At 43.7% G+C, this 17141-nt stretch overlaps 1 protein-coding gene across 3 annotated transcripts in view; it reads left to right on the plus strand.

The window, feature by feature from the left end:
* The window catches only part of LOC129163014 (glucagon-like peptide 2 receptor), a 33370-nt gene extending 17524 nt beyond the window's left edge, over positions 1-15846 (plus strand). Inside the window, exons 10-14 of one of the 3 annotated variants that reach the window (XM_070545478.1) lie at positions 2020-2108; positions 2232-2370; positions 14080-14121; positions 14462-14672; positions 15418-15846. In XM_070545478.1, the coding sequence (XP_070401579.1) occupies positions 2020-2108; positions 2232-2370; positions 14080-14121; positions 14462-14672; positions 15418-15515 (579 nt within the window). In that variant the 3' untranslated portion in view covers positions 15516-15846. Of the gene's footprint in view, positions 1-2019; positions 2109-2231; positions 2371-14079; positions 14122-14461 lie in introns of all 3 variants that reach the window. The other 2 variants (XM_054739860.2, XM_054739859.2) reach the window with 2 other exon arrangements.
* Positions 15847-17141: the final 1295 nt, after the last annotated feature.

The following is a 17141-nucleotide window of genomic DNA, read 5'->3' on the forward strand; positions in this document are numbered from 1 at the left end:
CTCCCGGCTGCAGAATTTTGTGTGTAGGGAGGGGCGGGCGCTCTATGTGACTGGCCAATCACAGAGCGTGAAGTCAGTTACCCAATGAGGATTTTCCTTCAGCACAATTACAGATATTTACGAGTATCCATACTGGATACTCGTTGCAGACGAGTATCCGGCTCATCCCTACTAATTATAATACATGACAAGCTATTGTGATGGAATGGTGATGTGTGAAGTAGTTATGTATCAGAACCTTAGTATCTGGAAGAAACGGAGTTCTGGGTGTAAACGAATTTAGTCTGCTATAAACTAGGGTTGATTATTAATAAAACCTCATCAGACACCAGTATGCAGGCCTACAATACCCTTGCATGAGTTGCTCCCGGCGGTCCAGAGATTTGCGGTCAGAGTGGTGAGGTCACCGGACGTCAAGACCACGATCCTCAGAGATTAGTAGCTTCCTCTGAGTTCAACTTCCCTGGCCATGAGACACAACCCGGGTCTGCAGATTAGGTGTCCTAGAGCAGCCTTTCTCAAATGGGGGTACGCGTACCCCTGGGGGTACGTAAAGAAACTCCAGGGGGTACATCAGAGAAGCAGACTGTGTCTAAAAAGAGCTTGATCACAGCAGTTGCCTCCCTGCCACCAAGGATGAAAAAGATCCTCAGTGAAGCACAAGCCCAAGTGTCTCACTAAAAAGTCTGTAAAAACACTCCGATCAGTGCAGTAATGTTAAGATTTTAGTCTTCTTTTTGAATTAAAAAAATATATTTTGAGATTTACATTTGTTTTCAGCAATTGTTATTTAAAATGACGTTGATGATTTCTTTTAGAGAACAGATATACTATGATCCCAAAAGAGAACACTTTATGTTGATATGCTTTTTATGAGCACAAATCTTAAATTATAATTAGCTTAATCATTTATTTGGCCTGTATTTGATATATATATATTTTAATATTTCTAGTTATATATATATTTTTTTTTTCAAATAGTTCAAGAGATACTACAAAAAATGTGCAGTGTTTTGCACATTTATGGATTTTTCAATGGGTAATCTTATGGTTTTAAATAGTTTTATGGTGACTGTTTTCAATTAATTAATTAGAATCACATTTTAGTGATGAAAAATATTTCCAATACATTTAGTTATGGAGTATTAACATTTAAAATGTTCAAAATAGTTTTTTTCCCCCAAATGGTTGAATTTTGTACTTGTTTATCAGTTTCAAAGTTTAATAAATCAGTCACTGAAGGCACCTATTTAAGGTCTTGTTTTTTACAACCAAAAATGTTTTTGCGCTGATTAGGGGTACTTGGCTGAAAAAAATATTTCACGGGGGGTACATCAGTGAAAAAAGGTTGAGTACCACTGTCCTAGAGGATGTCTGAGAGTTGCAGTAGCTCTGGAACGAGCTGTTTTGTCTGTAATCACTTGCAGCTTCATGGCAAGGTTTTGACTTAAGGTCAAAGGAGGTTGTTTCACAGGTTTATGTTATTATAAAACTTGCTGCTTCAAAAATGTTCTAATATTTTGGTCAGATGATTATATGCTTACTGACGTAGAATTCAGTGTGATTTGCTGTGTTTTATTCCCCTGCTCTTGTGTGGTTTATTGCAGGGTTTGCGTTTTGGGTGAATTATTAAATAATTAGGGCCTGTGTTGAAGTGTGTATAATTTGCTGCCCTTTGCTGCACTTTCTCTCCCTCTGCTGTCACAGAGAAATGTTGTGACGCCCACATGTACGAAGATGCGGTCATGACATCACTGATATCTTTGCACCAATTTTGGAGACCACCTATATGTTCAGTCACGTCAGATCACCCCTGTAAATGTTGGATTGATTCCTATTTTCATTTCATGGTTCTAGTTTTGCTCTGCATGGTGTTTGATGTGATGAGGCTGCAGTAATAGGGATCGCCTGGATTTGTAATTTTAACACAAACAGACATTTCCAAGTCTTCTGCTTATGGATAAAGTTGGTCTTATGTGATGTCTTTCTTGCACTTTTGATCGTTGATGTGTTTTTCAGGTAATTTTCTTCATATTCATCAAGATATTGATGCTGCTGTTGTCCAAGCTGAAAGCGGACCAGGTGAAGTTTACTGACTACAGATACAGGTACTCAGCACTAGTTCAGATAGAACAACTCCATGTTAATATTGGTTCTCCAGTTAAACAACAATGCTAATTCTTTTAGCACGTTAAAATCTTTACAATGTTTCTTTTGTTCACACCTGTCAGTTTAGCTAGAGCAACGCTGGTGCTGATTCCCCTGCTGGGAATTCATGAGGTGGTGTTCACGGTGCTGATTGAGGAATGCGTAGAAGGCAACAGTCGCTACGCTCGGAACTTTATCAACCTTACCCTCAGTTCCTTCCAGGTAACACAAAGAACACTGCACACAATCCCTCTGTCAGACCCAACCCACCACTAGATATTTAGTGGGGTGGAAGAATGCTAAGTAAAATTTTCCTTGTTGTGGTTGAATAAAGACAGCTTGGGTGATCAAATCACGCACACCAAAAAGTTCCAAGGGCGACCAGCACAACTACAGGCTTGTTTGGAAACCAGGCAGCCACACGGCTTGGCTGACCCAGGAGACGGAGGCGGGTGGCAGGAGACAGGAGAAGCCTTGCTGAGCTGCTTCCTGGTTAATCTAGATCTATTAAACCTTAAAAGTTTTTTTGAACCAGGCTGTAAACTAATTTTTAGGGCTGTAAAATTGGCATTTTTAACATGAGAGTCAATGAGGATTTGCTCACTTCTGGTGCCAGCCGCTAGCGAATGAAGGTGGAACTGCAACACTTCCGTGTTGGGGTCAGGTATGGGTCCTTAGGGTTCCCCCTTGATTCCAACCAACTTCAACATCAGCAATAGTTAAACACTGGTCACAGTAACGCTACCAAAGAGTCACAGTAAGTTGAGCCTTTGTTGACTGTTAGCCTTTTAGCTTCAGCTGCTAGCAGCAGCCTTGTTGAAAGAGAAAAACAAGCTCACCATTCAGGTTACCATACCATAGCTCATTTATATAGCACGTTTAAAACCCGGGAGACCTGGGGATGGACTGTCCAATCTCGGGGGCTGAAGTTACTGAGGTAGTCAAACAATTACACAGCGGCGGAGCCCCGGGGGCAGATGAGATTTGACCTGGGTATCTCAAGGCTATGGATGTTGTAGGGCTGTCGTGGCTGACACGTCTCTGCAACATTGCGTGGTCATCGGGGACAGTTCCTGTGGAGTGGCAGACCGGGGTGGTGGTCCCCATCTTTAAGAAGGGTGACCTGAGGGTGTGTTCCAACTATAGGGGGATCACACTCCTCAGCCTCCCTGGAAAGGTCTACTCCAAGGTACTGGAGAGGAGGGTCCGATCGATAGTTGAATCTCAGATTGAGGAGGAGCAATGTGGTTTTCATCCTGGCCGTGGAACTGCGGACCAGCTCTATACCCTTGCAAGGGTGATGGAGGGGGCATGGGAGTTTGCCCAACCAATCCACATGTGTTTTGTAGATTTGGAGAAGGCTTATGACCGTGACCCCAGGGGCACCCTGTTGGGGATGCTCCAGGAGTATGGGGTGGGTGGCTTTCTGTTAAGGGCCATTCAGCCCCTTTACCAGAGGAGCGTGAGTTTGGTCCGCATAGCGGGCAGTAAGTCGGACCTGTTCCCGGTGAGGTTTGGACTCCGCCAGGGCTGACCTTTGTCACCGGTTCTGTTCATTACCTTTATGGACAGAATTTCGAGTTTGGTGGCAGGAGAATCTCGTCTTTGCTTTTTGCGGATGATGTGGTCCTCCTAGCTTCATCCAGCTCAAACCTTCAGCTCTTGCTGGGTAGGTTCGTGGCCGAGTGTGAAGCGGCTGGGATGAGGATCAGCACCTCCAAATCTGAGACCATGGTTCTCAACCGTAAAAGGGTGGCTTGCCAACTCCGGGTCGAGGGAGAGGTCCTACCTCAAGTGGAGGAGTTTAAGTATCTCGGGGTCTTGTTCACGAGTGAGGGTAGGAGGGATCGGGAGATCGACAGGCGGATTGGTTCGGCGTCTGCAGTGATGCGGACGCTGAGCCGATCTGTCGTGGTGAAGAGGGAGCTGAGCCAGAAAGCCAGGCTCTCGATTTACCAGTCGATCTACGTCCCAACCCTCACCTATGGTCATGAGCTTTGGGTAATGACCGAAAGAACGAGATCGCGGATACCAGCGGCCGGAATGAGTTTCCTCCGTAGGGTGGCCGGGCTCAGCCTTAGAGATAGGGTGAGGAGCTCGGACATTCGGGAGGGGCTCGGAGTAGAACCGCTGCTCCTCTGGATCGAAAGGAGTCAGTTGAGGTGGTTTGGGCATCTGGTCAGGATTCCTCCTGGACGCCTCCCTGGGGAGGTGTTTCGGGCCTGTCCTGTTGGCAAGAGGCCCCCGGGTCGACCCAGGACACGTTGGAGAGGTTACATCTCCAATCTGGTCCGGGAACGCCTTGGGGTCCTGCCGGAGGAGCTGGTGGAGGTGGCCGGGGAGAGGACGGTCTGGAGCTCCCTAGTTGGGATGCTGCCCCCGCGACCCGGACCCGGATAAGTGGAGGAAGACAACGACAACATTTAAAACGCAGCATGGGAGCTGCCCAAAGTGCTGCACATGCTAAACCAAAACACAACCAATCTAAGCAACTTAAACAGAAGATAAAAATACCTATCAAAAGCAGATAAAACATGAGGAATACTAAGAACGCATTAAAACAATAACACAATAAAACGAGTCACTGTCTAAAAGCCACATCGTAGAAGTGGGTCTTTAAACGAGGTTCTTGACGCGGATATGAAATTATGCAGGAGACGGGACTAACGCCGTATGAGAAAATTAAGAAATGCAACGCACTGCTACAGCGTTATCTCGCTCTGGCAAGAGCCGGATTACTAGACGATTTACAGATTGTCCCCCCCACTGAACAGAACTCTGAATCAGCTGCTGCTGCTGCTGTGCCAGCTGATCAACCTGAAGCTGTCATTCGAGACGTGCTGAAGAATTTGTCGGCACGCAGCAGGAGAAATGCAGACTACCTGCTGAAGATGACACAATTTAATTGGGGACCAAGGGGTGAATTTATATATGAAGGCGGTGTGCAGAAAGGATCTCACATCCTTGACTTGGTTAAAAACATCACCAACTCATTAAAAAACAACAAAGAGAATCAATGGAGTGGATTAATTTCCTAAATACTCTGGTGGAGAAAAATGTACACTTAGGACAAACCCACTAGCGCATCAGCGGATTACGCAACTCAGGAGCGAAGGGGGTTACTTACGGCAGCGGGTGAAAAAAAGAAGAAGCAACTGCCTGGCCAGGAAATGGCCAGTATTTTAAAGAAGAGACAAAAGAGAGAGATGATTTTATCTACAAGTTGGAGCGATCAACCCGCTTTGAAGAAATGGGTCTGCCTTTCCCCTTAAATGAATCACATGCTCAACTTTTTGTTTGTTCAATAAAAAGTTTATTCAAAACAAAATTCACAGTCCGTAACATTCTTTAAACATTTTGAGAGTACAATTCATCTGTGTAAAATAGAAATCATGAAATTTTATACAATTTCTGTATTTATAAAAAAATATTATAAACCATAGCATCATTCATCTATACATTTTTATGATATTTAGACAGAATTTGTTTGAGAGAAACCCTGCTTACACAGGAATAATACACAGTGATATCCGCAGCGGTCGAATGTCAAACTCTGCAGCTGGTCATCCTGACCATGTATTTCTGAGCACCGTTCTTTTAGAAAATTCAGGATGGTTTTTGGGTAATATTCAAACTCTGGTAAGAATCGAAAAATGTCCCGAGGCCATCTTGCTCCACAGCTAATGCTAACCAATGTTCACCAGGTTAATGAGCCGGGTGGGTGTTTACCACAAAATAGGCCGGGAGCTGAATGTTTTTAGGGATTGTAGACAGCTGATCAGAGGCAAACACGCCCGAAAAAAGAACTCCCAGCAGGCTCGATAATATTCTGTGCAGTTCATGATTATCCATCAATAATATTCAGCCAGCACCTCTCTGAGTTTATCTCGAGAATGGATTCGTAGCATGCATAACAATGAGTGTAGCCGTCTCTCTCAGCGGAGCGCTGAAGCGCATTTCCATTCTCAAGTTGCCATTAGCAACAGGAGACAAAGCCTCTATGTCATCCGCAGAGTTCAGATTGAAGGCAAACAACGTATAGCCATGTTGATAACCTGTCCTGTTTACCGCAGGAGGCAAATCGTTAAAATGTCTGGAGGTGGCTGTAAACAGATTTTAAAATTCTCTGACGGATGTTGTTTGATCAAAAGTCGGCTGGAATGCTTTTGATGGGATCTGTTTGCCGTCTCTGGACAGCGCAAGATTTTCCACATTCATGTGGCCAAGATTAAACGGAGAAAGGTTGCGGCACCCAGTATAAGCTTCATGATCCACTAATCCCAGTACTATATATTTAGGGATAGCTCAGAGAAAGAGGTTCTCCAGATTACATATCCTCGAATTTTTTGGAATCGAGTATGTTTTGACGGTAACGCATGAAACAGGATACAAGGCGTTTACTTTTAGTAAAGCAGATTTGTGACCCAAACGTTCGGTGGGCAAAATATTAACTTTTGTCACATAAAGCGATGCCCCCAACTGTTTCAGCTTGTAGGTGGAGTCACGCGCCCCCATTAGGCAGAAAGCATCGCTGGCTCTTGTCAGCTTAATTCTGAGATCAACCAAGTTTAAAAGAAATCTTTCACAGAAAAATATATCAGAATGCAGGGACCCTATCAGGTCCACCTCTCTGGAGTTTTCTGTAAAAATCGCTCGCTGATTAAGACCTCTATTGGGCCCATTATTTATAACGATGGAATCATGCGCGCCTGCCATGCCTTTGAAAAATAAGCCGGAGCTGAACTGAGATGTCAAACTTTCTTCCGAATAGTTCAGCAGAGTTTCAATAATTACGTGGTAGGGATGCGTCGCGCTGGATTGAGAAATCAGGCGAATGCCAAGGATCACATCGCATTGTGAGAAAATTGGCGATTCTTCGCCATTCGATAAAAGCGCTCTCGTTTGGTAAATTAAACCAGGAGTGGGTGTAGGTGATTTCTGTTAGCCCTACTAGCCACCTGCCTTTCAGACTGATGTGACGCGCGAGATCGGTTCTGTAACTGGACATTGTATTATTTTTAAATACGTCAGCACTGGCGTTGCAGGGCAATGTCATATAAAAACCCTCCTCCTGCCTCAGATCCATTTTTATTTTTATTTATTTATTGTCTCTCTTTTTAAACGTCATGTAGGTCTGAGGCTTTAATCCAACTGGAAGATTTTTGGGGCCAGCCGACCCACTTCACAAAAACTTGTCGCTCTTCTCGGAATGCCCGGCGTTTTACATCAAAATTTTTGAGTTTATAAACCGGTGGCGATCGATGAAGACACCCATCCACTGTGAACAATTCATGTGTAAAACTCTGCTCATGTTTTTTTTAATCAAAAGCACCTCTGAGTTCTGAAATTTTCACGTCACCCCTGTTAAACTTCATTTTCTTTGCAGGCTTCAGTGAGGTGGCTCCGTAAAGGTTGCGAAACACCTGCCTTTGATTTTCCATGTTTACTTCAGAGGGGGCCATTTTGATGGAGGAGTGGTAGCTATGATTATAACCTTGTACTAAATCTTGGATCACGTCCATGTAGAGATGGGTGTTTTTTGCTGTGAAATATCGCCACATTCTACCTTTTAGAGTCCTGTTAAATCTCTCCACAAAGCTGGCCTTTAAGCTGCTAGCTGTGTCAAAGCCGTGTTTCTTCATGAGGGCATCAAACAGGGGCGGATTTAGGACTGAAGAAGATCCGGGGCTTAACACACACGCGCGCGCACACACACGCATGCGCGCACGCGCACACACACGCATGCGCGCACACACGTGACACGCACTAGTCAACATCATATATATTTGTCTTGTACCACATAATGTTTAATCTGAAGCTACATATTCAGCATATTCAGGGCAGAGTATTGTTCCTGTTAGTGTTTAGTGTGAGATGATAGTGAATATTCCCTTTCTTTCTCCAACAACTTTACCTGATAGTAAGCTAACTTTAGGCAAACCAGCAGCACAACAAATATTTTCAAATAAGACTCACAAACCTGAGTCAACACCAGTCTCATCAGAGCTGGGGTTCTGTCGTGATACTTTTGGTCTAAAAAAACGTCCTTATATCCATCTTCACTCATGCGTTTCAGAGACTGCAGAAGCCAGCTGCTGAAGGCCTTCTCTTCAGTCTCAGGTAAACTGTATACTGACTAAGTAGCCTAGTGGTAGAGTGTCTGCCCTGAGATCGGGAGATCAGGGGTTCGACTCCTGGTTGGGTCATACCAAAGATTTTGAGAAAAATGGGACCCAATGCCTCCCTGCTTGACACTCAGCATTGGATTGGGGGATTAAACCACCAAATAGTTCCCGAGCGCGGCGTGTCTGCAACTCAGGGGATGGGTCAAAATCGGAGAATAAATTTCACCACACACCTGTGTGTGTGACGACTAAATGGGACTTTACAAACTACTGCCAGCTGCGCCCTCTCTGTGTGACTTTGGTACTGCATGTTACTTCCGCGATTTAGATCCGGGGCTTATCATGAAAGATCCGGGGCTTCAGCCCAAGTAGCCGGGCCTAACGCCGCCCCTGGCATCAAATTTCTTATTAAAAAATTCTTTACGAGCATCTGTCTGTAGTTTTTTAGGTATACCACTGTCTTTCAAAACTGAAGCAAAAGCTTCTGTAACATCTTTCCCCGATTTATTTTTCAGGGCTCGTACATAGGCTTTCTTTGAAAATACATCTATGATAGTTAAGAAGTAATTAAAACCGTCGTTTGATTTTGACAAGGCCTGCATGTCGCATAAGACAGCCTGAAACTGCTTTAGTGGCCCTGAGACAAAAACCTTATTTCTTGGAAAATGAACTCTTACAGGTTTGTGGAGTGTGTAAGCATCTTGTTCTGAGAGAAAATCACGAGCCTTATCCAATTAAACTTTCTACTCAATCTCTCGTTGTAAACCGGTTCTAAATCTTTCCACACCACTGTAACTACCATGATGTTTTGGTGAAAAATAAACCTTTTTCATTACCTCATCCATCTCTGATGAATGCTTGAAAAAATGATACATATTCATTCTCATTATTTCTTTTCATTTCATAAATTTTACACATGTGACAATAAAGCTAGTCATATATAAGGAATAAAATCTATTCATACAGTAAAAAACAGCCGTACAATCTAGTCAGATATAAGGAATAAAATCTATTCACACTGTAAAAACAACCATGCGGTCTAATCAAATATAAAATCTAATCATACTGTAAAAAACAGCCATACAATCTATAAGGGATAAAATCTATTCACACTGTAAAAAACAACCATGCTGTCTAATCAAATATAAAATCTAATCATACTGTAACAAACAGCTGTGAGGCCTAGTCAAATGTAATGAATAGAATCTAATGGTTAACTACTAGAAACACCACCGCAGCCTGTGCATCCAGGTCAGCTTTGGTAAGGCACACCGGAAAAATGTCTTTGTGAATAGGCATCACAGCCCTGAATCCATGCAGCTGCATCACAGCCATGGTGAACAGGATACCAGCGTCCAGCTGGAAGCCATGCAGACTGAGAAAACTTTGAAGAGCCGGAATCAGCTTAGGTGTTAAAACTCTGCTGATAATGTCAGAAAAGTGAAATTCGTAAAATAATTCATTTTCATCTACGTAAAGACATCTGTGTTGCCGCTGACTGGGGTGATCGGTCTTGCATCCGTGGCAGATTGTAGGTAGGAGAGCTTTGATCGCCATGTTGACCAAGTGAAGAAGACCCATCTTCACTCAGTCCACCGTGTCTTCTGAAAACACCCAGTCCGGCAGACGTAGAGGCTCCTCACCGGTGCTCTGGATGTCGAGGGTTTGCTGCTGCTGCTGTTGCACACCGTCCTCCCGAATATGTTGAGGCGAAGCTGGTGGCGGGTCAGGGATTGATGTCACTGAAGGTTGCGGAGTATCAGGACTCGCTGGAGTCTCGTTGATCCAGGGTCTGAATGGTACGTTTGCAAAGACGGTCTCCGGAACCTCCATGATTGTGGGAAGTCGTGGTAAGTTATCCTCCAGAAAGCATGATGGTGGTGGCTGCAGCGTGGGCTGTGGACTGCCGTTGTATCTTGGTGGTGATGAAGCAGCTAGCATCCAGCTTGGTTGCGGGGAAAAGCTGTCCGGGGTCCAAAGCTCATCAAGGGTTGACTGAGTGTAGAAACCCATCATGCCGATGCGCTAGATCGTCTGGGATGAAAGGGTTTCAAGTTGAAAGCTCTTTATAACTAGTGATGGGGGGTGACGATGCGACCACCGCTCCTCCTCCACCTCCTCCTGAGGCGGGGCTTAGAATTACAGCTTTTTTCGCACTGTCAGAATGTCTTTCCAGCAGCGGCTGGTTCGAAAAAGTTAAGTGATACGATCCGCCACTTCATCTATTTTCTCACACCAGGCCTCGAAAGGTACAACCTGTAAAAGGCGGTAAATACCGCATTCAGCATGCACATTTTCCAGCACACATAAGAGCTCTGATCCTCTCTCCCGGACCGAGACCGTAAAAATCCACTGCCCATCCGCATCCTCCAGCCCCTCCCATGAAGCGCTGAAAGCTATCACGGCATTCTGGATTTCATCCAGCGAGGGAAGAGCTTGCGGCTTGTTGCGTTTTACAGCCGGACGAGGTCTCTCACGATCATCTTTGTACACCCTGCGTGGAACTGCGAGGTTGAGCACTGCCCAGTCATTGTAGGAGAGAACTGCTGAATGTGATAAATATGGCTTGAGAGGTTCGTCCTCAGCCAAATCATGGATTAGACACAGCTCCTTAGTGTCATAGCTGAACCGGTACCCAACTACCGGTATAGCCGTAAGGTTCCAGCGGCCATATTTGCTCCAAGAACTCTTTACCGCCAAAAGGAGGAAGCCGAACTCTATACATGTAGAATGTAGACTTGCAGGGAGCACCACCCCCTGCAGGCAGCTGATGGATCGCTATGCATTTTTCACAGAGCAAGGTCTGTGATAGCGCCAACGGCGTGTGCACACTCTCCTCTTTCACCTCCCTCTCCTCTCGAGTAGAGGTTGAAGCATCGGTTGTAGACACTTTTTCCACCTCCTCTTGCTTCACCATTTTCTTAGAGGTATTTCTTCGGCCTTTCACCATTCTGATACGTTCTCAGTCTATCCGCTGAAATGGATCAGAGCTTTTAAAGAGGCAAGCAGGGTTGGAGGGAGGGATGTGGAGTATTACATATGAAAGGGAGGGGCTGTGGGAACTGTGGGGTGAGGTATCCTAACACAAAAGAGTTATCAATCCTAACTTGACGTGAAGTAGTGCAGATTGAATACATCAAAGCAGATCATCAATATACATCTTGACAGAAGGGGACTACAGTCAATAGTTTCATGGGTCATTACACAACAGTCATCAATTCATTTCTTGACATATGGGGTCATTAAAGGCCATATCACAAAAGGTAATAAAACAATACACCTGTCAAGTTTGACGTAAGGTGGTTTGGGGGAAAGGGCATAAAGGTCAAAGAACAATAGACCTGTCAAAAATTGTGACGAAGGGTGGTTTCTTTATCTCTCTCACGTCAGAGAGATAGCGGGGTGCCAGGTCGTCGAGTGCTTTAAATACAAAAGTCAATAACTTAAACTGTACTCGGAAAATGACAGGGAGCCAGGACAGGGGTAATATGGCTCCGTCTGTGCGTATTTGTCAAGAACCTGGCAGCAGCGTTCTGGACGACCTGCAGCCAATGCAGGGCAGAGACCAGAGCACCCACTAGGAGGGTGTTTGCATAATCCAGGCGAGAGGTAATGAAAATGTAACGGAATTGAAGTGATGTAACTATCTAAAGTTGTATTTTAATACACTGTAGGTAGTTCACTTTTTATAAACAGAAGAATAGGCTGTTTTTATCATCAGGGAGTTTAATTAAACACTCTGTATTGACTTTGAGACAAGAAAAGAGAGAGAGATGGGATCGTTTGAGAATCTTTAATTTCTGAATTATAAATTCTAAACAATCTACCAGGACTAACTCTGTGATGGATGAAAATGGATTCGGATGTTGTGTTGGTGCGTGTGTGTGTGTGTGTGTGTGTCTGGTTCAGACTCTCTAGGCTGATGTAATTGAATCTGGTAGTCTTTGTTATGACTAGATATCACGAGGCTTATAAAGTGATGACATGAGCCGCTATTTTGCCGTGTACGTACCCAGTGGGGGTCTCCCAGGTAGATCAGGAAATGCCAGGTCCAAGAACCTCGGGTGTACGCTGGAGCTGTCGGTGCAGCGGTCACAACGTTTCAAAGCCCGTCTGGAGGGTCGACCCCGGTACCGTTCGGCGGCGCGTCAGCAGGTGCTCTTATTTTGAAAAGGATGTCGTCTGGTTGTTAAACGACGAAAATCTCCAGCTTCACAGTTCTTAGTTTAAAGACGAAACACATCTGGCCAGTCTGTGCTTATCTTTAGGATGACGGTGAATAGAACTGAAGTCAAAATGGAACTGACTTAAAATGGCGTTGCCTTGTTTTATATCTCTGAATTGTTGATAAGTTGTAGTAAAGTGGATTGGACACTTGAAGTCAACACCAGATTCTCCTGCGGCAGCCGAAAGCTCTGATTGGTTGGAACAATGTGTCATGCGTTTCTATGGAGATGAGGGTCAGTCTGTCTGTGCAGTTGTCCTGGTTTCATTAAACATAACTCATGACATATTTATTTCACAGATCATTCACTTGATTATTGCTGATCAACATCTGTTTTGCTTAATAATTTTAATCACAAATAAAGTACTTTGATTAAGTAAAGCTTCTTCTTCTCCTTCGGACTCTTCTCCTGGAATGTAAACAGTCTGAGGAACACCCAACCTTGGTTTTTCTACACGGTGTTATTGTGCACAGGGGGCAGCTGTGTGGAGCTGAAAATAATGAACTTCATAACCTTACAAAAACATGGATGACTGACTCCAAATGCCTCCGTTTCAAGATTTGTCTGTTCCAGGATATTCTGGTAAAATCCACACCATACCATACCAAATGTATTTGTATAGGGCATTTAAAAAGCAGCATGTTAGCCCCACAACAATGCTGCATGGAGTTAAAGCATCAAACACTAAATCACAAGATTGAATTTTGCAAATGGCTGCACGCAGCAAGGCAGAAAGATCTGAAACAACCGGTGACTCCACCCCCCAGCAAATCAAGATGTCATGTTTTCAGTCTAAGACACCTTAGAAAAAAGCTATCTTGTCTAATGATTGCGGACAAGCTAAGACAGCAGCTATCTTCTCGTCAAAATATGGTGGAACTGGGAATGCCAAGGCAAGAGTAATGCACCAATCTCATGCAACCCGCCCGATGTTTTGATATGTGTCACGCTATATAATTTGGGAACATTGCGACACCTTAAAAAGCCAAGAACATTCTTCCAACATTATATGACACTCAAATTGTGTTTTGGAGGATTTGTGGTCATCCCTAATATGTTTTATTGCAAAGGGTAAAAATGTTTAATGCTTCAATTTAATTACCATTGTTTTTGGAAGTTTGATTGAAAAAATTATACTTTTGTATGGTAACCTCACTTTTTCATTGCCTAATCACTTGCGATGACCATACGTTACATGTTCTACCTAGTAGGTGGCAGGAGCAGTTCAAAATGAGGTTAATGAGTAACAAAGTCAGTAAATTAGAAGTAAAACCGTTTGCACTGGCTGACACGTGTTCTTCACAATTTTTATAAAGACAACTGAAAAATAACAATGAGCTCTTCCTTTCCAATAGAAACACTAGCTTGTTAAAATGATTCCATTTACTGATTTTTAGTAGTAATAGCATGTAATAATATATTTAATTCTGTGCAGAATTTAGTGGCTCGACTCTCAATGTAATTTCCTTTCTCTCATGTGGGCCAAAGAAATATTAGCCCACCTCTGTCTATGAGTCGTAATCATTCACCACATATTCAAAAGCCTCATCGTAAGTCTAACGTTTGTTGTTTCTTTTCAGGGATTCCTGGTTGCCGTGCTGTACTGTTTTGCTAACGGAGAGGTATAATTTACTTACATTCATAGTAATTAATAACGTTTAGGGATGTCAAGTAAAAATTCTGGATTTTAAGCAAACTATGAGGTTCTTTGTGTAGAACTTTTTTTGACAAAGACAAATTAAAATTAGGCTTAGTTTGAGAGGTTGAGTAATTTCTTGACGTAAAAACTTAGATTAACTTTTCTACTGAAGCCATCATTAAACCTAAAATGCACTTAAAACAAGGTGACTATTAAAATAAACAATATTATAGATTTGCAGCATATGAAAATGTCTGTCAAACCATTGATAATAAGTAAAATGAGCTACAAACTTTAATAGTGAAATGCATATCTCCATGTAGGTCCAAGCTGAACTAAAAAAGCACTGGCAACTTTTTTTGTTCACCAACCACTTCAAGGGCCAAGGCTGTTTTCGGGGAGTTCATGTCAAGAACCTGTGGAAACAGTCTTGTGGACAACATGCAAGGGAATCTCGGCAACGTGACTCTTACAACTCTGGTGGCACTTTGACATCGCACCCCGGTCTTCTTCAAGTGGCGGTGCACGGTGAAGGTAGGGTGATTGGGGAAATGAAAGGACAGGGGCTGAAGGGATGCGATGCGGCAGGGCTTGAATTTCTCACCAGGAAGAGTCTTTCTAGCAGCGATGGTGAGATGACGCTTGGAGAGACAATGGAGGAGATTCTAGAAGAGAGCCAGTTCTGATTGCAACTGGTCTTTTTCAACCATGAGTGGAATTACATCAGACCCAGTTTGGGGATCAAAGGTTTTTCTTGTTGTTTATCCTTGGAAGAATGGATTTCCATCTCGAAAAACTTCACCAATCCTTGGTTTTGTGAAACTCAAGAAGTCATAAAAGCCGCAGGTTAATGTTTTGTCCAAGGTTGATTTGTAAATTTAATCTAAGAAATTACATCAGAATTTAGTTGTTTATGACTGCCTCCTCTAAAGGTATCGAGTTTTGATCTGCGAGCTGAAGTTGAGCAGAAGTGGAGGCAAATAGTGTTTTTTGCTTCCTTAATTCACGGAAAGCCAATATGTGCTATGATAACAACACCCTCATGCGCTAGATGTTGTGGTTTTGATGAGTGAATAAGCCCCCTCGTCTCTGTTAACTGTAGATGTACCTTTTTCCCCTCATTTTTAGAGCCTCCCTTATCCATTTTTTGTAACTGTTGCTTTCCATTACCACAATGCCTGTGTTGTCCTAGTCCATTAGATGGTTGTTTCATTTGTAAAGATTGGTGATGCTAATCTAAGGGTGTGTTTTATTTTATTTTATTTGCGATGTCCCACAGCCAGATTTTGTCCATGCAGCCTTCTCAAGAACTCAGATGTTTCAGAGCGTGTGGGCGGAGCAAAAGACACGTGGAGAAGTCAGTGGTGCCCTTCCTAAGTAAGTAAAAAACGACGGCTGTGAGCAGTGTTGCTTGAGTGGAGACAAGAAGCACAGTGCTTCCTTCTCTCTCACTGATTGTGCTGTGTGCTCCTCACAGTAGTCTGTCCTCACCAAGCCCCTTAATTCTGCAGCAAATATGAAGCCAACAAGGAAGTGGCAAAAATTGCAGTTCTACCCTCATCCACTAGGGTCTGGCAGCAGAAGTGAACCAGTCCTCATTCACTCCCATTTTAAAAATGCCCATTTCACAGCAGAAATAAACATGTTTACAGTCTGGTTCAAAAGCCCATTTTAGGTTCAAAAGATCTAGTTGACGTTCATGACAACTCGGGGGTGGGGGGGGGGGTGGGGGGGAGATTTTTTGTAACTTTTTTGTTCAAGTGGAATTAAATTCTTAAATATCTGAATAATTAATGAGCATCCACGTAACTTCAGCGCTAGCTCCGAAGAAAGGCCTCTGAGGAAGACCACAGAAACACCGCAGCTCTTTTTGTTGATGCTGCTTCACTTTTGAGACACTGAACTGCATTTTTCTCACTGAAAACGGCCAGGAAAACTCCCTTAGTTAGTATGTAGCTCATTTCTCCCTGATCTCTGGCTCCCAGAGAAGGGAATATCAACGACAGATATTTCAGCACGGTGGACCAACAAAGCCCGATGACCTTGGTCAGCTCACCTAGTTCTGATTTCGTTACTAAACAGGGCGGAGGTGCCTTTACTTTGGAGTCGCTCTACCGCTTATTTATTTTTATTTTTTTTTTGCTGAAAACAGCCTGGAAAAACTCAGTTAACTTTGGGTTAGCATGTAGCTAATGTCCCGCTTATCTCCGACCATGGAGCAAGAGCTGATGTAAGAGGCCACGGTGTCCAGCTACGATCACAGCGGTCTGAAGCTCTGCTTGTAATTTAACAGTCCCAGTCCATATTAGATCTCCACAGGCGACCACAGAGTTACCCTCAACAGTTAATAGCTTTACTATGCAAAAAAACACCTCAAACACGTAAGCACGAACATCAAACAGTTAACAATGTGAGACCCTGTGACCCTGTTTTCCCCCAAAGAGAGCAGCAGACTTGTACGCTCATTGCTGTTGAAGCACAGGTGGAAGGGAAATCGAGGGAGAGTGAAGAGTACATTGACACCTTCCGTTGATGACCTCACCAGGCTAAGACCACCAATCTGAAGGCAGGGGGAGTAGGCCAGGATTTCAGAGCATCTGTCTGCATTCCTTTGTGGAGGTTGTTTCTTCTCACAGCTCAAGGCTACCAGGGCGCCAGATTTAGATAAGAAGAATTGTTTGGGTCAGAGATCATTTTCTTTCTGCCTTTCAGTTTTAGCTGATCATTCCAGTGTCTCAGAAAATACAATTTTTGTGTTTAAGCTTGCCCCTACCATGCATTGACTTTCTCCAAGATCACATCCATCTTGCGCACTAACACTGGGATCGCAGCTAGAACCTCTAGCTTGCGATTCACCTCGAGTAACGTCCCAGTCCGAGCAGTTTCCACGTGGCTGAGACTTTCCACTCTAATCGCCCCCAACTTCCCAATTTTTCAAAATACCAGAAAACCTCCCTCTCCAAAAAGAAGAAATCCAGTAAATGTCAGCCCGAAAATCCTCCA

This window comes from Nothobranchius furzeri, chromosome 16 (assembly GCF_043380555.1).
Source record: "Nothobranchius furzeri strain GRZ-AD chromosome 16, NfurGRZ-RIMD1, whole genome shotgun sequence".
In the NCBI taxonomy this organism is placed as follows: domain Eukaryota; kingdom Metazoa; phylum Chordata; class Actinopteri; order Cyprinodontiformes; family Nothobranchiidae; genus Nothobranchius; species Nothobranchius furzeri.